Raw genomic sequence first — 22,053 nt, forward strand, 5'->3', positions numbered from 1 at the left:
CGCAATGTCAAGAGTGCAACAAACAAAGGCTTCTAAGAAACCAAGCAGCCATCAAATGCCATAGTTCAAAACAGGGGCGGCTCTAATAAATCGGTGGCCTAAAGCAAAATCCGAATGGACGCCTTAAATTCGAATATATATTTTTTATGAAGTTTATTATAGCCAATTATTTAATCTTTCTTGAGACATAGTATTCATAATTTATCAAACTTCTATTATTTCCTTGCTTTTTTATGAAAAAATTATATTTTCTGCAAATTATACGCGATATTTTAAAAAAAAAATATATATAACCTATTGTATTTTTAAAAAATGAGGCCCCTCAAATTTTGGGGCCTAAGGCAGTTGCCTTTTTTTCAAAGCTGTAGAGCCCGGCACTGGTTCAAAATCACGACTGCAGTAAATCAAAAGCTGAAATATAAGGTAACATTTCCAGTATGCTGAAACAAAATAACTTCCAATCTGGTCATGCTAAGCAATCTCTTGGTAACTAATCACAAGATTTGTTGATGATCTTGGGGTGCCTAACAATTTCTTAGCTAATTTCAATAAATGCCGGGACACACAGCTCTCTAAACAAAAATCGCATTCTCTTCTCTCTGCTACGATAACAAGATTCTGCAAAGCCTCTGCATTCTTTAGTAGAAACTTCAAAAGTTTACAAAAGCCCATAGTAGACCACATCCTCATACATTTTCCTACGCAGCCAACAATCTTAACATTCTTGAGATTAGGAAACAGAGGGTTTGGAATCAAACGCCAGAAATTGATGTCATTTACTTCATCCAAATAGCTTTGCATAAGCTCACAGGGGGAATCATTATACTGGAACAAAGAATATAATCAGGACCCAAAGTAGGTCTACAACATAATGGAAATATTACACTTAAATGATCTCAAAACCCATAAAAATTGAACAGTTCTCAGCAAATGATTATAATAGCTAATACCTATCATAAATACTCATACAGTACATGAAAAAAAAAAGAGGTATAGTTGTCGATGATCATTTTCCTTTCTTGAGCCCGTTAACTGGACAAAAAGTAACTACCCTGATCATTTAGTTTTTTTTGTTCTATGGTAACAAAATATTCTTAGCGATAATTAATGTTATATTTGCATTCTCCTTAAGAAATTCCTTTTGAGGGAAAGGGGTTTAAAACTTCAAAAATCTTGAATAAACGTAAAAAGTAGAGAAGAAATCGAGAGAACTTACTGTCTCAGGTTTGATGTGTATGTTGAGTGATTCCAAACGAGGCAAGTTTTGCAATAGACTGGCTATACCATACATATTATACTTCGATACACCCAGCTTTAGAGTTAGACATTTGCATCTCAGTTTTGGTAGAATCACACTTTCAAGTTGCAACATGAACACGACCTGGTGAAATAATCTCAAAGAAATAGGTAAAAGTTCGAGAAAGAAGCAACTACAAATAAATGATCCACAACCACTTGAAATAAAAACAAACCTTTGCAAACCAACTTCCAATTATCAGCTCTGTAACATTACTCAACTTTTCAAGATAGTCCAGAACAAGGTTTCTGATAACTTGATGATAATAAGGACACTCGTCTTCGTCAATGTCAGCTTCCCTCTTGCCAACAGAAATACAAATATCGCTAAAAGTGAAGCTGGCAACAACCAAAGAGGAGACATTGACTAGCCTACACTTGAGTTTTCCAAGATCGCCTGAAATATCCAAATGCTTAAGATGTGGGGCATTAATTTCCAAAACCTCATTTCCTCGAATGTCAGGCAACAAATGGTTTGACAATGTTAGTCTCTTTAAATTTGAAGAAGTAATCTTCAGACTACGAAACTTCTCGCAAAACGACAGCTCCATAGATTCCAAAGAAGGACAACTTGACAGTAATTTCACAATATCCTCATCATCTAAAGATTGTTGAGTGCAGCGTTAGGCTGGTTAGAGAGTTCCAAGCTATGTTCAGTCGTTTACCAAACACCCAATTTGTCAAAGTCAATGTAATCAATGACGAACAAGTGTACATAGATAGAGGCAATTCATAAGAGAAATGTGTGTAAAGGAAATTGGAAAATGCACAAATGTACCTTAGTCTCAAAGCACTAACTAGTTAGTTAAAAATAGTTAGTACTGTTTATGAGGCTAAGCTAATTAATTTGTTTTAGTCATTAATCTGGATTAGTTAGGAATATTGTTAGACAGTTAGTTAGAGTGAGCTGTCATTTCTACTTGTACTGTATATATAGAGGCACATGTATTCAGTTACACAATAATGAAAATATCTTCTTCTTCCCCAGAATCTTCTATGTTTCTCTCCATTGTTGGTATGTTGATTCATACACCTTCAGTAATTTGACATGGTATTAGAGCCATGACAGGTGCAAATCGAGGGGATTGCTCACATGCTGTGAAGAATTCGAGGGATTGTGTGCTTGTTCTCGCTTAGTTTACTCTATTTTCTACCAATTTTTTGCTAGGTTTTCTGCCAGATTTAGGATTCATGGGGGAAAATGCTTTTGCGAACGGTATAACTACAATTGATTATCATCACCCTCTCTATCTGTATCCATCAGATGCTTCTGGTTCGCTTTCGATCGGAATCATGTTGACTGGATCAGACAATTACACATTGTGGAGTCGAGCTGTTAAACTTGCGCTGCTAGGGAGAAACAAACTAGGATTCATTGACGGTTCTGTCAAGAGGAATCAGTTCACAGGAGATTTGGCCAAGCTTTGGGATCGATGCAACACAATTGTAGTCTCCTGGCTAATGTGCAATGTCAGCAAGGATCTTCTCAGTGGTGTGCTATTTTGCTCAAATAGTAACTTGATTTGGGAGGACTTACGAGAGAGATTTGACAAGATCAATAGTTCTAGAACCTTCCAATTGCACAAGGAAATTTTTACTTCAGTTCAAGGTACTTCTTCAGTTTCTGTATACTACTCTAGACTCAAGGATTTGTGGGATGAATATGATTCGATTATGCCCCCTCCTTCTTGTGACTGCCCTAAATCTAGAGAATTCATTGAACATCTTCAATATCAAAGGGTTTTACAATTTTTGATGGGATTGAGTGATAGTTATAGCCAAGCTAGAAGCCAGATCTTAATGATGCCACAGGTTCCTTCTGTTAACCAAGTTTATGCAATGGTCAATCAAGATGAGAGCCAAAGGATTGTCGCAGGGACTAATAGGGTGCTGACCTCTAATCATACAGCTATGTACACTTCTAAACCTGGTGCTGATGAACATTACAGGTCAAAGAGGAATTTCAATGGTAATCTCTTCTGTGATTTTTGTCACATAAAGGGTCATGTGAAGGCTGACTGCAACAAGCTATAGAAATGTGATCACTGTCATCTCACTGGACATGTGAAGGAAGATTGTTACATACTTATTGGGTATCCAAGTGACTTCAAAGGGAAAAAGAGAGCTAATGTTGTGACTGGCCCTGTTTCAGGTAGTTCTGCTATAATTGATGCTAATTGTGCAGGTCCTCAGGACCAACACCATCATCATCAGATGGTTTCTCAGCAACAAGACAACTTCTCTCAATGTTGTCACAATCAACCCATGCACCCTAGACCTGGTTATCCACACATGCAACAACAGGACATGCATTCACATGTACCAAGCACTTCTGAGAGTAGAGAAGCACATACTGGTGGACATGGAAATGTCAATGGTAGTGCTCATATGGCAGGTAATTTCTCTACTCATTCCCAGGATCTCATAAAATGGATTGTCGATACAGGGGCCTCCAATCATATGATAGGAGATCACACACATTTATTGGATAGGGGATTAATAGAAAATGGCCATGCACAGCTGCCCACAGGAGAATCAGCTAGAGTTTCACACACATGGAACTATCATCTAGGTGGAAATGATGTTTTAACAAATGTTTTGTGTGTACCAGACTTCAAGTTTAATCTTATGTCAGTTTCACAAATGACAAATGACTTCAATTGCTGTGCCATTTTTATCCAAACTGTTGTGTTATTCAGGATCTTATCTCTGAGAATGTGAGGGAGATTGGTAAAGAAGAGGAAGGTCTTTATACCCTATATTCACAAGCAGGAAACAAGAAGAATGGAACTGGAAAATGTTTTGCAGTTACACAGGAGGTAGATGCTGCTACTTGGCATCAGAGAATGTGTCATGTGCCAATGAAAGTTCTTAGGAAAATACCTATGTTTCAGAATCTAAATAAGAATGTTGTTTTCACTTTGAATAATTTGTGAGGTTTGTCCACTTGCCAGGCAAACCAGATTACCTTTTCCACATAGCATGAGTAGATCTACTTCTAGTTTTCAATTGTTACATGTTGATGTATGGGGACCCTACAAATGGGAAACTTTTGATGGAATGAGATATTTTCTAACCATTGTTGATGATCACACAAGGTGGACATGGATATTTTTAATGAGGCTTAAATCTGATGTGTTGATGTTATTAAAAAACTTTTTTAATGAGGTAGAGACACAGTTTGGTAAGAAAGTTCAAAGGCTGAGGTCGGATAATGGTGGGGAGTTCTACAGTCATGCTTGCACATAATTGTTTCAACATTATGGCATAGTACATGAGAGCTCTTGTCCATACACACCGCAACAAAATGGTGTGGTGGAAAGGCGACATAGACACATACTTGAGACTGCCAGGGCAGTCAAGTTTCAAAGTGGGTTGCCAAGTAGATTTTGGGGGTTGTGCATTGCGGCTGCAGTGTATATTCTAAATAGGATCCCTTCTACTGTGTTGAATGGGAGATCGCCTTTTCAGTTGCTCTACAATAAACTTCCCTCCTTATTACATCTAAGAGTCATTGATTGGATGTTTGTGTTTTGCCACCACTCTCATCCAAAAGGATAAGTTCAGTCCACGAGCTATAAGAGCTGTGTTAGTTGGATATAGTTCTCATCAAAAGGGATACATGTTATATGACCTCGAAAACAAGTCTTTCTTTGTTAGTAGAGATGTGGTTTTCATGGAATCAATATTCCCATTTCAGAATGACTTGCAGAATGACAAAGAAGATGTTTCAACCACTGCTCATTTTTCCTATGATGATCTGGTTCCTTCCATTCCCATCTCTTTATGTGATGATCCTGTGATTGCCCCTCTTGGTTCACCTAGTATAGAAGGTTCTCAGGAGGATGATGTATCAGACCCTACACCAGCTGCTGTTAATGTGAATAAAACCACTGCTGCAGATATCAGAAGGTCTGCCAGAGGTTCAAGACCTCCTATATGGCACAAAGACTTTGTGCTTCAAACTGGTTCCAAGAAATGTTTGCACTCTATTGCTAATCATGTTGACTACACTGGACTTTCCTCAAAATATCAAAGCTTTGTAGCAAATTTTTCCATTGAAACTGAACCTGCCAGTTATTAAGAGGCTGCCTCTGATGCTAGATGGAAGCATGCTATGAAGTGTGAAATGCAAGCATTGGAGGATAACAACACATGGGAGATTGTGTCTCTTCCACAAGGCAAGAAGGCAGGATGCAGATGGGTATATAAGATAAAGTATAAGGCAATTGGTGAAATAGAAAGGCTAAAGGCTCGGCTGGTAGCTAAGGGGTATAGTCAAAAGGAAGGATTGGATTATCAGGAGACTTTCTCCCCTGTTGTTAAAATGGCCACAGTCAGAGCTGTTATTTCCATGGCAGTAGTCAAGGGGTGGAAGTTATACCAAATGGATGTATACAATGCATTCTTACAAGGAGACTTGTATGAAGAAGTATACATGACCATTCCTGAAGGTTTTTTCGTGAAAGAGAAAAGTGTTGGAAAAGTATGCAAGCTTTTGAAGTCCTTATATGGCCTAAAGCAGGCTTCACGACAATGGAACATTAAGCTTACTACTGCCTTGACCTCATCTGGTTTTCATCAAGGTTCAAGTGATTATTCTCTGTTTACTAAGAAGGAATGTGACTAGATTGCTATAGTCTTGGTTTATGTGGATGACTTGCTAATTACTGGTAATGATCATTCCATAATTTCACACACTAAAGAAGTATTGCATGCGGCTTTTAAGATCAAGGATCTAGGAGAACTTAGATACTTCCTTGGCATTGCCAGAAGTGAGGAGGGGATTTTAATGCATCAAAGAAAGTATGCCTTGGAGTTAGTGGCTGACATGGGACTTGCAGGTGCTAAGTTTGTTACAACTCCCATGGAGCAAAATCAAAAGCTCACCACAGTTGAGTTTGACCAACACAACTTCTGAAGATTTAACACTAGCAGATCCCACTAGCTATCAGCAACTTATTGGTAGGTTACTCTATCTCACAACAACCAGACCAGACATAGCATCTGTTGTACAGAGCTTGAGTCAATTTATGCATTCCCCAAAGAAGTCTCATATGGAGGCAGCCATGAGACTTGTGAGGTATGTAAAGCATGAACCAGGATCAGGAATATTGTTGTCTGCTACTAGTGATAATCTGTTGAAAGTATATTGTGATGCTGACTGGGGAGCTTTCATAAACAGTAGAAGATCTATAACTGGTTATCTAGTACACTATGGGAGTTCTCCTATTTCATGGAAGTCCAAGAAACAAGCCACAGTCTCAAGGAGTTCAGCAGAGGCAGAGTATAGAGCTATGGCATCCTTAGTTGCAGGAGTGATATGGATGATAGGGTTGTTCAAAGAACTTGGTGTGCAAGTGAAGACACCTGTTTTCTTGTTTTCTGATAGCAAGTCAGCCCTCCAAATAGCTGCCAATCCTGTATTTTATGAGAGGACTAAACACATAGATATAGATTGTCACTTCACTAGAGAAAGGATTCAAAATGGTCTGATTGCCACAACCTATTTGCCTTCATCAGAACAACCAACTGATTTGTTCACTAAAGGCCTTGGTAAAGCGTCTCATACTTACATGATGTCCAAGCTCGGAATGAAGAACATCTTCATAGGTCCAAGCTTGAGGGGGAGTGTAAAGGAAATTGGAAAATACACAAATGTACCTTAGTCTCAAAGCACTAACTAGTTAGTTAAAAGTAGTTAGTACTGTTTATGAGGCTAAGCTAATTAATTTGTTTTAGTCATTAATCTGGATTAGTTAGGAATATTGTTAGACAGTTCGAGTGAGCTGCCATTTCTACTTGTACTGTATATATAATGGCACATGTATTCAGTTACACAATAATGAAAATATCTTCTTCTTCCTNAAGCACTAACTAGTTAGTTAAAAGTAGTTAGTACTGTTTATGAGGCTAAGCTAGTTAATTTGTTTTAGTCATTAATCTGGATTAGTTAGGAATATTGTTAGACAGTTAGTTCGAGTGAGCTGCCATTTCTACCTGTACTGTATATATAAAGGCACATGTATTCAGTTACACAATAATGAAAATATCTTCTTCTTCCCCAGAATCTTCTCTGTTTCTCTCCATTGTTGGTATGTTGATTCATACACCTTCAGTAATTTGACAATGTGTAGAATATGGTTGTGCATAAATCGCAACATCTTGCACTTCTTTTCCCACAACAAAATTAATCCATTGACTGATTTTCGAATCAGATTTCCACAATTCAGGTTGCCAGAGTATAGTATGAAAATCGAGTACGAATTTCAGTAATTGTTATAAAAAGTAGTACAATAACTTGCTTATTTATTGTAGCAAATTTTCAAATAAAATTACTATCCATTTTAGATTTTCTTTTTAAATTAGACCAAGACAACCCTATTTATCATTGAATATGATTGATATAACCAATTAATCAATTGCTATGAAAAATACATCAACTTTCTTACTTGATGTAGAGAATTTCAGCAATTCTATAAAAGAAGGCAAAAATGGGTCAAATCATCTCCTTCCACTAGTTTACTAACAACATCGCAATTCTTTTTCGATAATCTCAACATCACAATCAACTCAACTATTATTCAAGACCCATAAATATCAAGGTCATTTAAAAGAAAATAAAAATGGTCAAATCAATTCTTTTTCGATAAAAGAAAGCATTCAATTCAAAATACCATAATCACAAAAGTAGAATTTTCGGCTAAAATCATCCTTCAAGTATAGCCCAAACTTATGCTACATTCTTATGGTATAATTGTAAACAAAAAACATCCTTTAACTATCCTAAAATGTGCAATAAACATCATTTGTCATTCATAGGCAAATAATTTGGCATTTGTGTATTTCCAACTTGAAGACAAGGCAACCTGTGTATGTTGAATGACAAAATAATAGGTTTCTCAACAATATTCCACAACAACTTTTATTGTACGTACCTCTTTCACCATAAGGAAAACTACCCATACAAATAAAATACAAGGATTAGAATGATGAGTTAATTCCACATATAGACAACCAAACATTGAAGTTCAAAAGTTGCTAAATTTACTTTAGAAGGAAATGAGACTTAAAAATTTATATGCAATATGCCCTCAATCTCTTTTAAACCTTTTATCAAATAAGTAATAAAGGGCATTTTACATTGCTATAGCAAATCTTGATCATGGTTACTTCTACTTGTCCTTTATAAATACAATAGTTCTTTCAAGACCATAAAGACATATAAGAATAAAAACTAGCATCCTAACCTTTCATACAGTACAAAACTCTTTCGCTTGGAACAAATTATTTTTATGCCCAAAAGCATCAAAAAGTCGAACTATTGTGCATTATCGTTCTTGAAGGACGAAGACGGTCAATCCACAAAATATGGAGATTTGGGGGAATTCATTTGCTATAAAAAGTACAACAATTTATTTAATTGATGTAGAGAATTTCAATAATTGCAATAAAAAGTTTAATAACTTGCTTATTTATTGTAGCAAATTCAAATAAAATTACTATCCATTTTAGATTTTCTTTTTAAATTAGACCAAGACCATCCTATTTATCATTGAATATGGTTGATATAACCAACTAACGATCAATTAATCAATTGCTATGAACAATACATCATTTTTTTTACCTGATGTAGAGAATTTCAGCAATACTTTAAAATAATGGGTCAAATCCTCTCCTTCAACTAGTTCACTAACAACATCACAATTCTTTTTTGATAATCTCAATAGCACAGTCAACTCAACTATTATTCAAGACCCATGAATATCAAGGTCAATTAAAACAAAATAAAAATGGTCAAATCAATTCTTTTTCGATGAGTTTTGTTCAAAATTTCATATGATTTGGAGTTGTGGAGAAAAGTGTACCATTATAGGATGTTGAAGTTTTGAAACTTTGAAGAAATTTTAAGTGTCTTGTTTTTTCTTAAGTGTGTCTTGTTGAGTTGGGTTGAATTTGAGCTCAAAAGATATTGACTTTTGATATTTAGTTCCGAGGGAAGCTACTCTTGAAATTTGAGGTGATTTCGTGAAGAAGTTGAAAATTTGAGAGTTGTTGATGTTCTTCATGTGTTCTTGAGGAAGAAGAAGCAAAAAGAGTACATTTGATCCAAAACCTAATTGAAAAGTGTTAAAAGTTATTTGGGATCTTGTACTTTTGAGTAAAAATATCTATGTAAAACAGCATCAAACTTCTATATAACTTCAGAAGATCGAATACACTTTATTGTGAAGACGCTAATTCTACAATTCAAAAATCAAATCATGTAAACCATGCTTAAATTCTACTAATAATTCATAGTCAGTTGCAGGGGTGTTCACAAGTTGGTTTGGGTCGGTTATTGGTTAAAATCAAAATTAAATCAATTTAATCAGTTTTTTAATTATTAAAATCAAACCAAACTAAATATAATATACATTTATTGGTTTGATTGTTATTGATTTTGATTTTTGTTTGGTTCAGTTATTCGGTTATTAACCGTACATAAAAAAAAAAATAAAAAAATATTCATTAAAAAGGGGAAATCGAGGTGACATGAGCACACGTTCAGGTGATAGAGTTTATGGTACACCTATAAAAACAACACAACATCAGAGGTTGAAGAATCCATATTTGATGCAACAAGTCGACGTTTCTGGCATTGGGAATTCTAATCACGAATCCTTAAATGAGGTTCCCCGACATGTTGAAAATTCGGTACATCAGGCCAAGGAAATTATAGTTTCAACTGCTATGAATATGAGTGAGGACGTTGATGGCTCATTAGCAATAATGCTAGACAAGGATTTGAACAAAGGGAGAGGAACTTGCAGCAAAGAGAACTGGAACATGGTTATACGTAGGAAGGCATCATCTAATGTTTCTCCAGGTTCGCGAAGTAATTCCTCAAATGACCTATTATGCTTGAATAGTTTTGATGCTTTCTTGAAGGATACCGGAAAAGATGGTAATGTTATGGCTCCAACATTATACATTTCTAATCCTGAAGTAAATAAGATTATTCAAGAATGTGAGACTGCCATGGCACTCAAATCCAATTTGGCGATTAAGCCACCCATAGTCACTTTGAACACCTTAGCTCATGAGGTCCCTACCTAATCTTTAGAGTCGTTTAGGGAACTTCAAGGTGAATCTGGACAGCTCATTTTGTCCAAAGGGAATGACAAAGATTTGGTGACAGGTATGTCATTACTTTCTCAAGCTAATCTCACAAATAATTTGATTATTTTAAAGGAAAATCAGGGGGAGAGGAGTGCTCCTAGGTGGGATGATTTGGTTGATGAAGAAGTGCAGGTCTCACCTCCTATTTTGAATGGAAAATTAAGTCTACAAGCTTTAGAATTTGTGCCTAAAAGTGTGATTGCAAAGAAGAATGAAGTAGAGCCTTTAGCATCAGGAGTTAATCCCACTAATACTTATGCTATTGATTTGGGCGATGATTCTTTTGATGAGGATGAGAAAAATAATATACTAGACGATTGTTTTGATAAAGATGCTAGGTATGGGGATATCTCACCTAGGCATCAAAGAAGTGGAAGTAACAAAAGCAAATGGAAGACACATGGTAGGCAACACAGTTAGGATGGCAAAGTGACCGGGGAGTTTATTCCAAGGCAACTACCTATGCGACTGGCAAAGCAAAATCATATGACAGTGTCAATAGATTTAACAAGATCCAATCAACCCAAGAAAAAGTGATGAACTATCAAGTGTTGTTGGATAGATTTGAAGAAGAAGACGAGGAAAATACTTCGGGTTACTTTAGACGGGCAACCTATTTTTTAATTCATACATTTGTAAAAGGAAGGTTGAGGTTGATAACACAACTTTCTTGTTGGCTTTTATATTTTTGCATTATTTAAGTTTCCTCATTTGTAATATCATCATTAAGTATGTTACTAACTCAATGATGATCGTAGAATACCTAGTTCTCTCTAGTTCTTATTTTCTTCATGCTTGTTAATTAGTAGAGGTTCATAACCTTATTAGAATTGGTAAGGTAAGGCCTAGCTCCCCTTGCTTGTACTTATCCCTCTAGTGAGGATTTTTATATTTTTATATTAATAAAACACCCCTAGACACTCGACTGTCTAGTGGTATATTAAGAAAAAAAAGGGGAAAGACAACAATTCATATAAAAAGAAATATAGTTAAAATGATTAACATTACAAAACTTTCGATCACTGAATTTACTGTGAATAAAGCTTCAAAATTCACCATTTGGCCTGGAAGGAAGAGACAATGACATTCCTAGTCCCACAAAAAATTATCATAGACACTTATTTACGTGAAACTGATAAGATAAATATTCTCGTCTTGAAAGTTTTTTACTTCATAAATAAATATTGATGAATACATATATAAGATATTTAAAATTGTGTATAAAAATAATATCTTACCCATGTATAATAATAGAATATGTGTATATAATTTATCGATTCGGTTGGGTCGGATTATTTCTTTGATTTTTTTGAACAAATCAAAACCAAAATCAAAACCAAAACCAAATCCAAATCAAATACTTTCGATTTTAAAAATCAAAAACCAAATATAGTCGGTTTATCTAATCCATTTGATTTGATATTTTATATTAAAATCGATTTTTATCCAAATCGAGAACACCCCTTAACAGTATTACAAATATTGAATATATATATATATACACACACAAACCTAGGTCCAATATTTGTGTCTATGAGCTAGCCATCAACCGACGGACATCCTTTTACCGCAGTCTTCCCCTGTTGCCTGTTGGGCATAGACTTTTCTCCGTTAGGCTCCTGTAAGGGTGGAAGGGTCCCCTCTCCCTTGTCAAAGCTTAGTTATCCGTGAATGNAATGAAGAGAGTATTTCTTTTGTATTCACAACTTTATATTCAATCTCACTTTTGTATTCATATATTGTTGTATTCAACATATAGTTCATGATCGATTAGTTTGTATTTTACCTTTCAAAGTCACTTTGTATTTCAAATGAAGAAAGTATTTCTTTTGTATTCATAATTTTATATTCAATCTCACTTTGTATTTATAACTTTGTATTTTCATTTCACTTTTGTATTCATATATTGTTGTATTCAACATATAGTTCATGATCGATTAGTTACATTAACTTAATGGGATACAAATTATTGTATGTATTCAAATAGAAAAAAATAGCTACTACACTAAAAAATAATAATTTCATTCGTCATACATCATAATTTGGATACAAAATGTTCGAAAAAAACTATAAATCCCAATACATACAAAGATTTCACCGACTCAATAAAAAAACACTCTTGTACTCGACATATATGAATATCTCAGCCAAACAAATAAAAAATAAATAAAAAATACCTGATTATTTTTCGATTGTTCACTGGATGCGACAAATTTATAGTCGTCAATTTTGAAAAATTCTGTTTCAAAAATATGCCGTATTCGACTTGAAGAAGCTTTGGAAGTTATCAGATGAATGATTCGGAAGACAAACTAAATTATTTTAATTTTTTTTTTGATCTTCTTAAGAAGAAAGCAAAAAAACGCTCGACAGAAAGATGACTATTTATGTTATTAATTATTTGTATTCTTTCAAATTAATCAAAATAAAATAAATACATTAATCCCTTAACAAACTAAAATAATGACATTTTTAATAAATAATGAAAATGTTGCTAAGGAGTCCCACTTAAAGCTAAAATATTGTTGTTTTGAAAATTTTCATATATAAGTTATAAACTATTGATGAAGGGCATGTCTATTCAATTTCACATTCTTTTATGGACAAATTACTTAACTACACTCCTTTACTTACCTTAATATCCATTTATCCCTACTTATTTCAAAAATTTCGAAAATCCCTTATTTTACTTATGTATCCCGTGCACAACGCTATGTATCTCGCTATGTGGAATGTATCAAACGCTATGTATCACGTGCACAACACTATGTATCCCGTGCACAACGCTATGTATCCCGCTATGTGGAATGTATCAAACCTAATGTATCCCGTGCACAATGCTATGTATCCCGCAAACATCATTTTTAAGGGATTTTTGGTAAATAGAAAACTAGAAGGGATAGAATGTTATTTAGTACTTATAATATGTGGTTCCTATAATTTATACTTAATTATATTTGAACGCTATTCACCATTTAAATCTTAGATTTAGATAATCAGATTGCATACCATGTTTGACTAAATAACCATTTCTTCTCCACTATATATATAAGTTATTTCAGAAACATAATGAAAAACAAAGATGACATTGATATTTACAACTATATGCATCATTATATTAGTTTGGACCACCATTGCCTTTTGTTTGGTTGAAGGTTATGGTCTAGCCAAAATGCAGATCTCGTCTTTGAGGTACAGTTTTCTTTCTTTTTATAGCAAAGTTTATATGTCGTTTTTTTAATAAATAATTTGTAGTGAAATTAATTTATGTGTGCAGACTATTCACGGAGATATTTATGATTGTGTGGATGTTTATAAACAACCAACTCTTTTGCATCCGATGTCGCACAAAGAAAGAATCAAGGTGCAGGATTTATACTCATACAACTTAATTAACAGATTTTTTCTTCTTTTCTTTTGACAAACAAAAGCTGACAACACACAATTCTATTGTTTGCAACGTTTTGTATTTTTATCAAAGGTGGAATCAAGTTTTAAAACTTATGAATTTTTTAATTTTACTGAATTTTAAATAAATAATTTATACATATTTTAACAATTTGAAAAGAAAAATTTAATACTAGTAATTCACATAAGATGTCTTCCCAAAATGTTACTAATTTATGTTAAGAGTTCAACTTATAGATCCACGCTAGTTATCTTATTATAGGGTTGAGTTATCTCCAATCTATTTCTTTATAAGATATAATTAATTCATAATTAAAATTAGATTCTTAATAAACTAGCCTTTGACGATTTCATATAAAGATCCAATCAATTAGTGAAGCCATTAATCTTGATAAGAATGTTGAAGATTTAATATATAATTAAGTATAAAATTAATGTTGAAGATTTAATATATAATTAAGTATATAATTAATGTTTAATATATAGTATATGTAGTGTAACTTTTTGAAAAAAAATGTTCAACTCTATCCTTGCCATTAAAATATAACCCTTACATGCATTTATTTTCAGTAATATTTTATGTTTACTTGAATATAATTTTACTAGTATTTTCTTTGAAATTCATCATTTTTTTGTGTATGTATGGGGATTTTCAAAATAACAGATGACAATTGCTAAGGAGCTAGAAAAACAAAGATCAGTCAAAGCCAAGCGATTGCAAAAGGATGAAAATATTTATTTTAAAGCAGAAGAGATTTGGTTGAATAAAGAAGGTTGTCCGATTGGAACGGTTCCTATTCAACGATTGACACAAGAACAACTCGAAAACACCAAAGATGCCTCCTTAAGCATGGCAAATGAATCCCTTGCTGAAGATATCATCGATGTAACTACTTCTTTAATTATTGAAATTTATCATTAATAGTCAACAAATTCAATTTCAAATACTTATTCTAATTAATTTAATGTAATACTATACTTCAGTTTGCAGGAATTAGCATAAACGCATCTCCAGAAATAAANTACCCCTTTTGGCCTACGTGGCACTATCAGGTGGGCCCAGCGCATGTTGACATTTTTTTCAAGGATAGTGTCACGTAGGCTGAAAAGGGGTAGAATATTATAGATAAATTAAGTTCAGGGGGGTAGTAGGACCTTAGTAAAGGTTAGGTGTGTCTCTGAGATTTCGGGCATAGGGTGAGGGGGTACTTATGCATTTTCCCTTAATTTAATGTAATACTATACTTCAGTTTGCAGGAATTAGCATAAACACATCTCCAGAATTAAAATATTTTTACAAGTGTCTCAACCAGTGTTACTTTGTATAATCCACAAGTAAATGGACTTGAACAATATTTCATCAAAGTGCAGATAATGCGACAAATTTCGAGCAAATACAAGCGGGATGGATTGTAAGTTTTTATTTCAAATCAATGATTTGATCCTATAAGTATTTTTGACGATCCAATTTCCTAAAGTCATGATGTTTATTTGGTTTAGGTACATCCAAAACTATACGGTGATAGCCGGACTCGGTTGTATTCCCATTGGACAATAAGTATATTATAAAGTAATTGATATTTTTCTAAAATAAATAATTCAAAAGCATGTAATGTAAGTAAAATTCATTTTTTTGAATTAAATAGACAGATGCCAACCAGAAAATAGGATGTTACAACAATATTTGTCCAGGATTTGTTCTACTTGACAATGAGGTACCAATAGATTATGCTTTCCCAAAAATCTCTAGGTCAATGTATGATGATTATGAATTGCTAATTCAGATCTACAAGGATCAAGGTAATTAAATTACAATAGTTATAATACTTTGGAATATTAATATCAACAAGTATGTTGTTGTAACTCTGATGTTATTTTATTTTTTGCAGACTATTATCTTTTCATACAGTCTATGTTTGTTATTGGATTTTTTGCTAAAGACCATTTTCAATGAATTAAGAAATGAATTGCAGGTAGTGCGATACGGAGTACACCAGCGGGTGAACCATATAGTCCACCCATAGGAAATGACAATTTTCAGGATGGCAATCCACACACCACTTGTCATATGCGTCAAGTCATGTATGGAGTGGGCTATAATCAAGATGTTCAACTACGATGAATCGTTGGTTCAAACTCATCAATCTAGATGTTACCATGAAGGAAGTGAGCATAATGCTCATGATGATGACTGGGATAATAATTTTTTGTTTGGGGGTGGTGGTTTTTGTTGAGATGCACCAACTGCTTGTATTTAATTGATATATAAAACTAAGAAGCTATTATATTAGTTTTTGCAATTGCAATTGCAATTTATTTTGGGCGATTCAATACTTGATGTGCCTGTTATTGAAAACATATTATGTCAATTCAAACTCTTCACTTAATTAGATAACAAGTGTGGCGAGACGAATGTGATTTTTGCATCCTAAGTAAGAGAATTTTTTCAGTTTGAGCTTAGGAATAGAAAAATTCCTGACAGAAAACACTTTCTCCTGTAATGTGAGCGCTGCAATGCGTAAAACACTTCACTTTGGGATCGCAAGGCACAAATTAACTGTAATCACGATGGATGAAAGTCCTATAACAAAACCATTTACAACAGACTACATAGAATTGAGTATACAACAATCAATTGGTTGTTGAATCAAGAGCATGTACAATGCTGAAAAGAGGGGAAAGCGTCAGGGCATGATTAGACCTTCATCCATAGTCATCATCAAGATCCTCATTGTTATGCAGAAGCATGCACTACAACAAATTAAGTTGACCCTTTAACAACAATTAGTCTCAGCTTTAATGACGATTACTTAAAAATTTTTAAAATACAACCAGATTCCTTTCAATTAAATAAAATTCCCAAACATTCTCTACCCAAATTCTAAATGTCTCGGCACTCTTTTCCATTCCATCTGAAGCGATTGCCTTGAGATTCACCAAATTTCTCTCAAGCATCAGCAAGCCTCCTTCCATGGCTACATACGACAGTTTTAGTCTGAAGCACCAACAATTTCTCATTCTTTCAGTTTGCTCGCTCTTCTACTTCCAACGGGTAATCTCTCTCTTTAATTTTCTTCTGAAGTTCAGCAACCTACTGATGAATCTCGATTTGAATGTTTTTCTTATTTGATCTCTCTTTCTCGCTGGTAATGTATACATGCATGTGCTATCAGCCTATCAGCTAATAAATATGCCTTTTATCTTCAATTTTCTTATAATTTGGTTTAAATTTGTTCATAAGATAAGGAATGTTACTAGATCCACAAAGTGTTTGACAAAATATCTAGAAAAAACTTGATCTACTGCTTCTGGTCAGGAATATCTTTCAATTTTTAATTTTTTTAGTTGCAATGTTGGTATTTTCTGTCAACGTTACTTTGACAACCTTTGGATTTCACTTTTCAAAAACTTGAGTTGATTTGATTAGTGTAAAACTGTATATAATAGTCATTTTTTGCTTTCTTCTTGTTTGGCTCGAGAAGAGGATTTAAAGTTCTCAATTTCATGATCAGTAGTCAAATTGAGGTAAGAACATAAAAATCCCGATGCTATTCATGATTTCTCCTCTTCATGTCTTTTGTTGAATCAAGTTAATATTTGTACTTCCAGATTTCGATTCCATGTGAATTGAAAACTTTCATATCTCTCGTCTTTTTGTTGTTCTTTGCTTGATGAACTTTCCAGTTATGTTTCTTTTCAGTGTTAACACTTTTTAGTTGTGCAAATCCTTGTCAATATTGATAAATGAACAATTTTCTGTGTAGTCAAACAAATAGAAATAGTAGAGCTAAGTTATGGTTTTACTATTCAAATGTAAAGGAAAAACAGTAACAGGGAGAATTACGCAGCACGCAGGAGATAATAGAGCGCTATAAGAGGCATACTTAAGACAGAGTTCAACCTGAAAACCAAGTTGGGGCACAACATCTGCAGGTAGATTCGAGTTTCGTGTCTCCTCTGTATAGGATGAATTAGAAAGCAACTAGGAGTTTCTTGAAAGTTAATAAAGTTTTACTGTAGCTTACACAACAATGCAGCATATGCAGTAAGTTTAATGAAGAAGATAGAGCTCCTTCAAACATCAAAAAGGTTCAATTAAACCTTACTCCAAAAGTTGTTGCATTGTCATTTCTCTCTTAGTAAGTTTTAAAGATGCTTCTTAAACAAATGAAATTTCCGTCAGGAAATTCTTGAGAGAAGGTCTGCTGTCATGTACCCTTCAAGAAGTACAACAGATAGAAAAACTGTTGGAATAGACTGTCAGCACCATTCAGTCACAAAAGGTTTCTTCTCGATGTCTTAGAAATGATCTATTCTTCTTATAAGTCTGGGAAACTTGACATTTATCTTATCTTGTTCTTTTAAGGTTCAAGTTTTTAAGGAGCAGGTTGAGCGACTAAAAGAAAAGGTAAAAAAAAATAACAATCTATCTATAGACTATAGGCCTTACTTTGTTGAATGTGAATGTCTCTATCGTAGAATTTTCAACTGCTTTACTACTTGTTTCCTTAATGCTTCACTTTCTTATGAATCCTGGAGAAAATCCTTGCTGCTGAAAATGTAAAACTGAGGGAGAAGGTATATTTTTCATTTCCTTACATCAACCTTAGTATAGTCTTCTTTTCTTCAATTCTTCAACTCTAATTCATATATATAATCGAATATAAAATTAACTTATCTGGTGCCTATGTTTATAGTTTGGTGACCTTAACAGTGACAAACACCAAGTGAAGAGAAGGAAGGAGAAGCTCTTTGTACAGATGGTAGCGAGAAATCAAATGTTGAGACTGAATTGTGCAGAGTAAGGTGTCTCTAAAAGAATTGATTGGTGTAGTATCTTCTTGCCTATCTGCAGTTAAAGGGGTAGTTAATCATTTGTCAAATTTTCATGCAATTTTCTCATTCTAGAAGCATAGTCAAGCAAATAGAATTAGTAGAGCTAAGCAAAAGATGCCTCACACGTAGCAACCTTGATGAATGAACAGGTAGTCATGCATAAATTACTTGAACAGATAGTCATGCATAAATTACTTGAACAGGTAGTCGTGCATAAATTACTTGAACATGTAGTCATGCATAGCAAGTCATCAGGTAGTCCACAAAAACAGGTGCTTGCACATCCTGCAGTAGCAGGCTTTTTCACTCATTGTGGTTCGAATTCTATGCTTGAAAGTATTTTGGATGAAGTCCCTTTGATATGCAGACTATTTCTAGCAGACCAATTAGTGAACGTAAGGTCTCTGATCCAAATATACAAGATTGGGTTTGAATGGGAGGTTATGGAAAAAATGGTCATAGAGAAAACAGTAAGAAAACTCATGTTAAGTGAAGAAGGCAAAGATGTGAAGAAAAGAGTAGCAGACATGCAGCAAAGCATAGTTTCTGGTATGCAGATTGATGGTTTTCATATAAGAATATGAAAGATTTGGTAGACTTCATTTCTGCCTTGCCATCATGGCTCCCTCCGCCAACACCTGCTGTTGGGGCAATCTTGAGCTCAAACCATATACCAAGCAAGTGTTTACGTATTTTTGTTGCCTGCTACCTTGAAAAGACAACAAGTCCTTAATCACAAAAGGAAGAATAAGATCCTCCCGATATTACATATGATCGTGATCCAAGCTGTCATACTTTCACTGACTCAGTTTTCTTGTTTCTTCATTGTTGAACACATTCTTTTTATTTGTTTTGATAACTTGAACACAATCTTATAGGTAATTCATATTTTTACCACTAGAAGACAATAAAGTGGATGTATTAAGTTTTTGATTGCTCTTTTAAATGAATGACGTCACCCTATGGTATGTTAATTTCTTAACTGTATGCACTGCTAGCATCACCCTATCATTTTCTTACTGTTATCTATGTGTAGGTTACATCGGAGAATTTGAGTACGTCGATGATCATAGGTCCGGAAAGATTGTTGTCGAACTGAATGGAAGGCTAAACAAGTGTGGTGTCATTAGTCCTTGCTTCGATGTTGGAGTCAAGGAGATTGAAGGATGGACTGCTAGATTGCTCCCTTCCCGACAGGTATAGTAATTAATATATTCACTTTGTTCCCTTGATCAATAAATGGAACTCTGTTTCTGGTTATCTCCAAATTGAGCCGAAATGATTGTTGGGGTGAATGTCAAGTCATGGTCATATTAGCTTGTGAAATAGACATTATTAATTTTTGATTGCTTACTTCTTTGCTGAATTATGAATTGCCTTGCTAAATGGGCGTTTGGTCATGTTTCATTGTGAAATTTGAAAAAAGTAGTTTTGTTTTCAAAGGGAAAAAAGACATTTGAAAATTATTGGTTCTCCTTAAGCAGTTAAAAATCTTGAGTAAAAAATCTTTAGTACTCGTGGTAAGCATCTGTAATCCATTTATAAATGTCACATAGCAAGCACTCTTTGTAGATGCTAGCAGTTGAGGAAGAATTCCTGTCTATCCAAAGGAGAAATTTTGTATCGTATGGCTTGGCTAACAGAGTCTCTGCTGTTATTTTTGTATTAGTCCAAGAGAAGTGTGTTTCTTTGTACTTGTGGCAATTAGCATCTTATATTGATGCTTATATTTGAAAAATTACAAATTGTATCCCCAACAACATATCAACATCGTCTATGTATTTTGTATGTTGTGTATACGTAAACTTATGTCCAGCGATACATAAGATATGCAATCACATATACTCAATTGACGTATACATATTTTTTCCGTCTTCTAAAAGTCCAGCTAAACATTGTTTCGTTCACACTACTAACTGGAATAATTGCATCTGCTATCCAAAGTCTGTAATGTTCTTGAGCTCTTAGCTGCCTATTCAATCTGCAGAAACCTTTTTTTTCATAACAATATATACCTTTGGAGGTTGGAGCTGCTTGTGAAGACTTCCATAATATAGTCCATGAGAAGTGTGTTTCTTTGAAGAGGTATCTGAACAGTCATATTGTGGATTGAAGCATCATATGTAGTTCATACTTGATACTAAGCAAATGAAATTGCAGACATTTTCTGCGATCACAGATGGAGTAAAAGTCGTTCTTGTTTGTCAGTTTTATTTTGTATAGTTTATTTTATGTTTTGATCTTTGCATATTGGTTTTCAACTTGCAGTTCGGGTACATTGTGCTGACTACCTCAGCTGGTATCATGGACCATGAAGAGGCTAGGAGAAAGAATGTTGGTGGAAAAGTTCTTGGTTTCTTTTATTGAGTCATGTTGAAAAGGATGAAAACTTTGGTTTTGCTGTTTGTTGGCTCGTTGTAACCGACCTTTTTCTGTTTTTCTCGTTACCATCAAATTTAGTAGAGATTTTATTGAAAATTTTGAGACAATTATCAGATTTTGTTGAAAAACTTGCTGGTGCTTATTGCCTGTTGAGACAATTGACATCTAAAGTTGTAGATGTGCATGTTTGTGTTTTTTTACTAGTATAAAAGGCAAGAGAAACATCTCTTTTCTTCTAGTCTTGTTAGCTTCTAGAGAGCAAGCATACATGTTAAATTTCTAGTAAAATTAACCAAGAAGGTTTGATAGTGAGTTTGTATTTATAATCCCATATTGTGTTCAAGTATACCATTTGCGTAAACAGTGAATCCGATTAACTATTTGCGTAAATTTCACATCATAAAATTGACATAGTGAAGAGAATTTTCTTAGATGTATTTGGTTATTAGGTCTTATAGCTCAGTTGTTTAAACTAGAATAGAATTTTTTTGAAAAGAAAAATTAGTTTTTTTTTGGGTAATTAATTTTGCTATCTTGAAATAACTAGGTAACGTAGGCTACTTATATTAGCAATAGCTCATATTGATACGACAATTTAATTTATACTAGTTTTTGTATATTTTTGAATGTCTTAACTTTTAATTTTATAGTATTACTTATTTAGTTCTTATTTTTTAATTTTTGCTTTTTCCTACTTATGGGTGTGATCAATATGATAGTGATAGCAATAAAGTATAATTGTTTGTTTTCATACGAGGGGAAATTTTATTGAATTTAATTTTTATGTTATGTCTCTTTCTTTTCCCTGCAGAGCTATACTTTAATGGTCTTACATAATGTGATAAATATCTAAAATTAGTTATATTTCAGTTATCTACTATTATTTATTTTTTGTAGTTATTGCTCTCAATTAATTTTATCTAGTTATGTAGCTGACGTATTATTCAAACATTACCAATCTTCTATGCA

General features: G+C 33.9%; 1 protein-coding gene, 1 long non-coding RNA gene and 2 pseudogenes across 4 annotated transcripts; 3 read left to right on the forward strand and 1 right to left on the reverse strand.

Annotated features, from left to right (window-relative positions):
• Positions 1 to 471: 471 nt before the first annotated feature.
• Positions 472 to 7,572, reverse strand: LOC125855702 (F-box/LRR-repeat protein At3g03360-like; annotated as a pseudogene).
• Positions 7,573 to 13,540: 5,968 nt separating this feature from the next.
• LOC125857060 (uncharacterized) lies at positions 13,541 to 16,100 on the forward strand (annotated as a pseudogene).
• Positions 16,101 to 16,738: 638 nt separating this feature from the next.
• LOC125856833 (uncharacterized) lies at positions 16,739 to 18,668 on the forward strand. 3 transcript variants are annotated; one of them, XR_007445570.1, is made up of 6 exons: positions 16,739 to 17,391; positions 17,715 to 17,799; positions 17,887 to 17,955; positions 18,050 to 18,149; positions 18,233 to 18,274; positions 18,581 to 18,668. It is a non-coding gene; the product is annotated as an uncharacterized LOC125856833 (long non-coding RNA). The 3 variants fall into 3 exon arrangements; XR_007445571.1 differs by having other exon boundaries at positions 16,739 to 16,918; XR_007445569.1 differs by having other exon boundaries at positions 17,715 to 17,955.
• A 964-nt stretch (positions 18,669 to 19,632) lies between these two features.
• On the forward strand, positions 19,633 to 21,246 carry LOC125856832 (40S ribosomal protein S15a-like). The gene is made up of 2 exons (XM_049536476.1): positions 19,633 to 19,899; positions 20,971 to 21,246. Exons 1-2 carry the CDS (start codon positions 19,648 to 19,650, stop codon positions 21,067 to 21,069), a joined length of 351 nt encoding a protein of 116 aa, XP_049392433.1. The 5' UTR covers positions 19,633 to 19,647; the 3' UTR covers positions 21,070 to 21,246.
• The last annotated feature ends 807 nt before the right edge of the window (positions 21,247 to 22,053 follow it).

The sequence above is a fragment of the Solanum stenotomum genome, chromosome 2 (assembly GCF_019186545.1).
Source record: "Solanum stenotomum isolate F172 chromosome 2, ASM1918654v1, whole genome shotgun sequence".
NCBI lineage: Eukaryota > Viridiplantae > Streptophyta > Magnoliopsida > Solanales > Solanaceae > Solanum > Solanum stenotomum.

What these genes read in the sequence shown, in the direction of transcription:
- LOC125856832 (XM_049536476.1), top strand. Translation starts at nt 19,648, where the DNA reads ATGAATGACGTCACCCTATGGTATGTTAATTTCTTAACTGTATGCACT. An exon ending in GATTGCTCCCTTCCCGACAG is followed by an intron (nt 19,900 to 20,970) that starts GTATAGTAATTA and finishes TTCAACTTGCAG; the next exon opens with TTCGGGTACATTGTGCTGAC.